This window comes from Anarrhichthys ocellatus, unplaced genomic scaffold (genome assembly GCF_004355925.1).
Source record: "Anarrhichthys ocellatus isolate YVR2014 unplaced genomic scaffold, GSC_Weel_1.0 scaffold4, whole genome shotgun sequence".
Lineage (NCBI taxonomy): Eukaryota > Metazoa > Chordata > Actinopteri > Perciformes > Anarhichadidae > Anarrhichthys > Anarrhichthys ocellatus.
In genome coordinates this window covers 1,863,491-1,871,109 of record NW_022280034.1, presented here as the reverse complement: position 1 = coordinate 1,871,109, position 7,619 = coordinate 1,863,491, and the positions used below count along the sequence as shown (strand labels likewise).

General features: G+C 41.0%; 1 protein-coding gene across 1 annotated transcript in view; it reads left to right on the top strand.

Moving 5' to 3' along the window:
- The window catches only part of LOC116381082 (rho GTPase-activating protein 44-like), a 58,302-nt gene that overhangs the window by 43,029 nt on the left and 7,654 nt on the right, over window positions 1-7,619 (top strand). The window contains exons 12-15 of the mRNA XM_031842920.1: window positions 1,545-1,688; window positions 3,674-3,765; window positions 3,875-4,055; window positions 6,960-6,977. Of these exons, the coding sequence (XP_031698780.1) occupies window positions 1,545-1,688; window positions 3,674-3,765; window positions 3,875-4,055; window positions 6,960-6,977 (435 nt within the window). The remainder of the gene's footprint in view (window positions 1-1,544; window positions 1,689-3,673; window positions 3,766-3,874; window positions 4,056-6,959; window positions 6,978-7,619) is intronic.

The window sequence follows — 7,619 nt, the reverse complement described above, 5'->3', positions numbered from 1 at the left end:
CATCACTCCTCCTCAGTCCAAATATGGTCACTTCCTGTTCACTGGTTGCAAAAAACCAAGATGGCGACGGCCAAAAACCAAGATGGTGAGAGGAGGACTTAAGGCTGAGGTGCTGCTGTATTTGCTGCTGGATCAGGGCGAGCCATGTATATTTGGTGAAGGGCATATCTCATGATCAAAAGCCGCGGCGAGGAGGAAGAGGAAGAGAGAAAAGTGACGGGAGGGAAATTGTAGGAACAGAGATGCTGCAGCTCTTGTCAGTGTCGACATCGAATCGCACAAATAGGGTGTATTTTTAGACAGTCGTCCTCCTGAGAAGACCTGTCAGACCTGTCCAGATGATCGCCGCTCGCTGCGATGACATACCTGATGTTCATTCAACAGTTCAGCTCAGGATGAGTCATTCAGCTCAGCTGCTCCCACAGAAACACACTGGACCATTGTTGTCTCTCAGAAAACCCACGAAGAGAAGGAACAGGGAGAATAGTTTGAAGTAATAACACAAAATAAGTACCTTATTTAATCATAAAGAGGGTGGGAAACCTTGGATATTGTTCTGTTATTTCCCACGTTTCTCACTTTACACGTCTCATTTCACTACTACTGAAAACATGACAGGGAAGTAGATCTGTGGGAATGTGGCTTTACATTTGGCCCAGTATCAACGGCTGCCAGACAGCGAGTCATTACCTGAGCTGCTGAATTCATGCATTCCCAGAAATGTTAAGCCTTTTGCACTGATGCTCATTTAGTTTAGTACATCACAGCTGTCCAGTGAAAACTATGCAGTAGGAGTGAGCGGATCTATAAGATAATATCAATGCTACAGATACCTACGTCTCGTTTTGAAGTCTGATTCTAGCATCAATAGAATCGATACAGAAAAGGCCTCAGTCTTTCTCTTCTACACTCATTTATATTTCATCAAAGAGCAGAGCTGTTCAAACAACGGCCTGCACTCAGGATGAGAGGAGAGCGGAGCCTCGCTTGGAGCATTTTCACTGCTGTGAATCATGACTGATGGTAGTTTCTGCTTTTGTTTAGTTATTTGCACAAAAAAAAAGTTTGAAAACAGTCATCGTTTTATTGTGTTTGTTTGCCTTTAAAAACCGTCCTGTAATTTTAACATGCGTGTGATAAAGAACTTAACAGTTGAAAGCAACAGGAAAGAACAGAAGCCGCTTTTATTAATAAAACATATCGATATTGATATCAACAATTCTGTTGTTTTAATACATCCTACTATTGTAGCTCCAAATGCGGTGATTTTTTTTATTTTTCAGATAAACTTGACTTGAGTTCAATAAACCATTAAAAAAAACTGTTGGATTTGCAGGAAAAATTCATTCTCACAAAGTGGAAAACCGAGCTGTGTTTTGTAGCGTGTGAGAAGTTGCTGTTTTAAACATGCATAGTTTTCACAGGACAGCGACAACATGGTACCTTTAATTTATATAATCAAATCACAAATAAATCATGTTTTTCTAAAAAAGTTGAATTATTTCTAATAACTTGTTTTGACAAAAGCTAAATTAATTTTATTTTAACCTGTTTTTCTGTTTCTGTATTTTCAGGTATTTGATTAAATTCCTCTCCAAACTGACCGAAGACCAGGATGTGAACAAGATGACGCCTGGAAACATCGCTATTGTCCTCGGACCGAATCTGCTGTGGATGCATGACGAAGGGTGAGTCAGCAGAGATGCAGAGTCGCAGTAGTCAACTGACTTTTATAGAACAACATTAAGAATATAAAGTACAACTTCAAGTGGGATCTCAGACTGCACGTTTGATTCATTTTCAAAATCTATGCATTCTTTATTGAAGAGTCTTCTGTTATGAAAATTATGTTTTAATTTCTACAACTGCTTAAATCTTTTAAGCTAGACAAGATCATAATTAGAGTTAACCTCTTAACGTCCAGGTTTCCTCTCTTAATTCCCCTTAAAGGTCACATATCCTGCACATTTTCAGGTTCATGCTTGACGTTTTGTGTTTCTACTAGAACATGTTTACATGCTTTAATGTTCAAAAAACACGTAGAATGTATCACATTGTCTGTCTGAATATACATGTATTCCCCCTCTGTCTGAAACGCTCCGTTTTGGCGCCTGTCTCTTTAAGAGCCCAGTCTGCTCTGATTGGCTTGTGAGAAAAATGTTGTGCATCTTTGCAGAGATAGTTCTTAAGTTATTAGCGGAGATACTCAGGTGGGGACGATATATTCTCATGAACCTGCATGTGACAGAGGAAGGGGAGACAAATCTGATTGGTTTGTTGAATCACATGTTTTCTGATTCAAGCAGCCCACAGAAATCTGACTGGGTTGTCTTATTTCATCGTTTGTGGGTTGGTAGACACTAGCACTTCATAATAAGTCCCCTTTAAACTCGCTCTAAGGTTGTAAACAATCATCCATTATCTTCCAATTATAGTATCAGAAGCTGCCTCAGTGTATAATCCTCTCTTCTCAAATTTAAAACCACTGCTCATCAAATCAGATCTCAGGCCTGTTGAACTCTAGTTCCCCTTCAGGAAAATACTGAACTTGGGAAAACTGCCTTCCACAACATTGCATCTTATAAATAGAAATAATTACGGAGGATTAAAAAATTTGAAGAACTAATCCCACTTTTAAACATTTAAATCTGTTTAGTGATTCTGGGATTGTCTCTGATGAGCTTTAGTTTGTCTCGTTATATTTGTGTTTCTTTCTCTCTTCTGTACTCTCGAATGAGATGGCCTGATTAAATAAATGTTATATATAATAAGTATCATGATATATTGTCTTGACCAACATTCACACAAAGTGGAATATTTAGATCCAAGACGCCATGTTTTTATGGCTGCACCGTTCAATGACATTAAATTATTCTAAATGTCTTTGTGCATCATTTTACACATTTCCTCTAAATCCAACCTGTCATATTTGGTATCTTTTGAAACAGTGGGATGTCCACTAGAATGTAAAATTAATCATGTTACACAGTAGGAGCTCGTATTAATTTCTGTGAGGATTATGGCTTGTGTGAGGGGGGAAATAAAATGCAGGTTTTGTGGTGTCATGGATGAACCTCAGTGTTTCCTTTGTTCAGTCTACCAGTTAGATTTCACTTTATATGGTGATTTCATATGTGAAAAATCTAGTTATTCATGTTTGGTATCAGTGGCGGGCCATGTGTTTTATACCTGGGCCTTCAGTGCTGTCCTACTACAGTTGAACCACCTCCTAATAACCTCACTATGACGCCACAGCTACGGGTTGTGCAACACATGCAGAAAGAAACGCCGTATAGAAGAGAGAAAGACTCCGTATCCGCGGGGCTTCTCAGTGGAGAATCTGAATATCTGCTAATATTCATCATGCTGCTTAGAGCTCAAAGTGCTAATAACAAAAATGGCCAATAGGCACAAATTTTATCATGAAGTTCACTCATGAAGATGATGAGTAACCAGTTTGGAAAGGGTGAAGGACACCTCCCTTACATCTCTGTGTAAACCTCACAAACTCTTTATTCCTCTCTAACTTTTAATTAGTATTTTAACAGCCGGTTCTCCTTTTTAATGCTTCTGCAAAATCATGAAGATGTGCTAATCACCTGAGTGTAAATCCTTATACGATGCTCTACGTCCCACCATAAATAAAAAAAACTCTCCTCTCTGTCCGCTGCAGCAACATCACAGAGATGATGACCACAGTTTCGCTGCAGATCGTCGGCATCATCGAGCCCATCATCCAGCACGCCGACTGGTTCTTCCCCGGAGGTGAGGAGGGATGACGCAAGAGGAAATAGATTTTTTATTTGGAAGGAGGATTGAGTTCTTCAGAAAATGAAAACACTGAATTGTTTCTGCGTCTCGTTCCTTTCTTTAGAAATCGAGTTCAACGTCACGGGGAACTACGGCAGCCCGGTCCACACCAACCACAACTCCAACTACAGCTCGATGCCATCACCGGACATGGACCTGATGGAGCGGAAGCAGAACGACCAGAGTCGTCGGCCGCTCAGCGTCGCCACGGACAACATGATGCTGGAGTTCTACAAGAAGGACGGGTACGAGCCCTCTCTCTCTACTGGGTTTACATTCTCTACACATATAGCTGCAGTTTTTAGGGATTACACGCAAAACATCCTGAAGATGTGTTAAGTCAGAAGATACAATGAAATATTGTCCTTTGTTACCAGGCGGCAACTTCCGGTTCTGAAAAGTGAAGTCAAAGCTTCATGTGTTAAAGCTGCATTCTCTCTAGTGACCACCAGGGGGCGACTCCTCTGGTTGTATAGAAGTCTATGAGAAAATGACTCTACTTCTCTCTTGATTTATTACCTCAGTAAACATTGTAAACATGAGTTTATGGTCTCAATCTCTAGTTTCAAGTCTTCTTCAATACAGCATGATGTTCATTTAGTACATTATGGTCCATTTAGAGTCACACAGACCATAAAGCAGGGGATGCTTTAGGGCGGGGCTACACGGTGATTGACAGGTCTCTGCCAGAGACGTATACAGCGTCTCTAGTCACTCCTCCTCAGTCCAGATATGGTCACTTCCTGTTCACTGGTTGCAAACAGCCAAGATGACGACGGCCAAAACGAAGAACTCAAGGCTTCAAAACATCCACAAACCAATGAGTGACAACACGACGACTACGTTCACTTCTTATATACAGTGTATGTTCATTACAGTACATATAGAGCTTACAGTTGACCAACATGGGACCTTATTTACGGTAGAAATATGATTGTAATTGTCTTTTGATTTTAGAGACCCACCGGAATTTTGCAATTGAGGCTTTCAGGGGGTCTAAAGTGTCAATCAAGGCGTCTCAGACCCCCCCGAGACCCCCCGTATTTCTGACAAGTTAGCTTTAAATATTGTTTCCTAGACAAGGACACTTCGAGGCACATAAAGTTTCCACATGACTGCCTTTTTGACAGCGTCGGACATGTGAAATAAGAGTGAGAAGAATTCCCCCTTTGATTGCACGAGTTCCATGTGAGAGGTGACCTCATGCTCAGTTTCACTATGAGGTGGATAAGAAAGGGATACTCTATCCGTCTTTATCTGCAGCCCAGTGAGAGGGGTAAGAAAGTGAGGAAAGAGAAAGATGACATTTAGTCTGTGAAATGAGGAATCAGGGCAAACCTCAAGCTGTGGAGGAGGATTACCTGAAACCCAGTCAGAGGCTTTCTTTCTCTTTTCTCTGTCTGTCTCCGTGTCTCTTCCTTTTATGCATTAATACACCCTTGGTCTTATAAGGCCCTGCGGCTAGACTAAGCCTTGCAGTCCGGAGACCACAAGTAGCCCAGCTAATTAAACCTGGACCCAGCGTGTGTGTGTGTGTGTGTGTCTGCGTGTTAGATCTGATCAATAGAGCCCGGCTTTCAATGGAAAGCACAGTGAGGCTCCCTTTGAATTACAGGTTTTTATGTACAAAAGATTTTAGATTTCGCTCAGTGCATGGTTGTAAAGTTGGATTTTAAATTTCTACTTAGTGCTCACATCCCTTTTAAAAAAGTTAATTGATGTTCAGACACTAAAATGTGCACCTCCGGGGGATCTTTGTGCCTTCATGTGAGGAATAAAAATGATAATAATTTCCCATCATTCTCTGTACCGAGCAGGACCAGTTGAAGGACACACACTGCACTTAGCTTCTACATTAATCTGGCCAGTGAGAACTATTTATAGCTATAATCTCCAGACATGCAAAGTACATAGTCTGATACTTTATCTTTAGAGAGAAATGGTTCGGCAGCATCTTTGGTGCACTAACAAATTAGGTAATTCGATTATGACTTTCAACCTTCAGCTCTCTCTGGGCCCAAAAACGTGGAAGCAAGTGGAAGATTGTTCACTTTCTTTCTCTGCGTGCAGCGATGATGGTGATGATTGCATATATTTACTTTAACAAACATTTATTTGTGGAAGAAAGAGAATAAAATCCACCGGCCGTGATTGGTTGTTGTTCCTCGTCACATGTGGTGCACGCTGCAGCGTAAAATACTATTTTATTTTATACTAATTAATCAAAAGAGATATACTGTGTTAATTAGTGACGTTTATATCTTAAGTCTTTATGCTAAGCTAAGCTATCTGACTGCTGGATTTAAAGCTTCATATTTACTGGACAGAGTGGTATTAATCTTCTCAAAACAGCTCCTTTAGACTTCGATGTTTTTGGATTTAGGATGCACATTAGGCTCCTCCTCTGGCTTTCCTGGCATAGAATGATAAATATTAGTTATGATTAAATGATACTCTTTGAGACTTTTCTAAAATGGATTAAATCATTCTTTTGTTATGATTGTGTCTAGGAAAAAAAGTCCTGTAGGTCCAGTCTGCATCACTTATATTCAGACTGTGGCCACAACACCAAAATCAACACACAGCGCTATTGTTTTTGTTTTTTATCCCAGTTGATCTTAAAGGTGTTACATGGGTTGAGGTCGAGTTCTTTCACAAACTATGGACCTATGGACTTGGCTTTGTGCACAAGGTGGAATTATCTCACTGAAATGAGAGACTGTTGCCACCAAGTTGGAAACTCAGACCACAAACTACATGCAAGAAGGGTGTCCACATACTTTTGGCCACACTATTATAGTTGTACCACTGCATAGGCAGAAAAAAAAACCTCACAATTTTCTTTCATTTTTAGGGGGATTTTCTTGTATCCATTAGGGAAACTTTGACCTAATTAGAGCTAAAAGGAACTGTAATTTGCTCTCTGGGTTTTGAGACGAGGCTGAAGCGCTTCAGGGAGAGAAGATCCCCCCCTCCACCCCAAGTACAGCCTCCCCATTTCGCTCCTCCATCTTGGCTCTCGTCTTAACAAAGTGCATCCTGCCAAAGTTCCTCTGCTGCTGTTAATGAGTCCGATGGGGGGGGGCTCTGTCCTCCATGATCCTTACTCTCTGTCCTCATTGTGCTTGTCTCTGTCTTTAACTACGCAGCATGAGGAAGATACAAAGGTACAGTATAGATCCTCCCCACCACACCCTCCTCATCCTCTCATCGGTCTATTCAATCCTCTCATCGGTCTATTCATCGTCTGTCCGTCTCAGCTGCACGTTGACAGGAAGTGTCGGTCGTTTGACGTGTGTGTGTGTTTAATGCTTCCAGTCAGGTCTGTCTGAAGTGACACACTTGGACTCCTACAGTTCAATGCCTCCAACAGAGAAGGGTGACAAATGAGGGGGGGACATGGACAAAGCAGGCCTTTCTTTCTGTGTTTACATAAGTAGCATCTTTACAGGCACTGGATGAACATGTTCAGCCTGTGACTACAATAGCCTCTTGTTGTTTAGCCTTAGCTATAGTTAAAATAGTTCCTGTCTTGTCCTGGAAGCAAGGGGAAACAGCCTGGCTCTGTCCAAAAGTAAGAAAATCTGCACCTCTAAAGTTCAATAGAAGGGTGACGTCATTTTGTAGGCCAACAGGAAGTTAGCATCACACTGGTTCTCTTGACAAAAATCCAATGGGATTATTCCATTGGATTTTAGATTATTGCATAAATGAATCTCTGTAGCAAACAAACGTTTATTATACTTACAAGCTTTAAAGCAGCTCCACCACGGTCACGTGACTTCACGTTAGTCTATAAAGGAACTCCA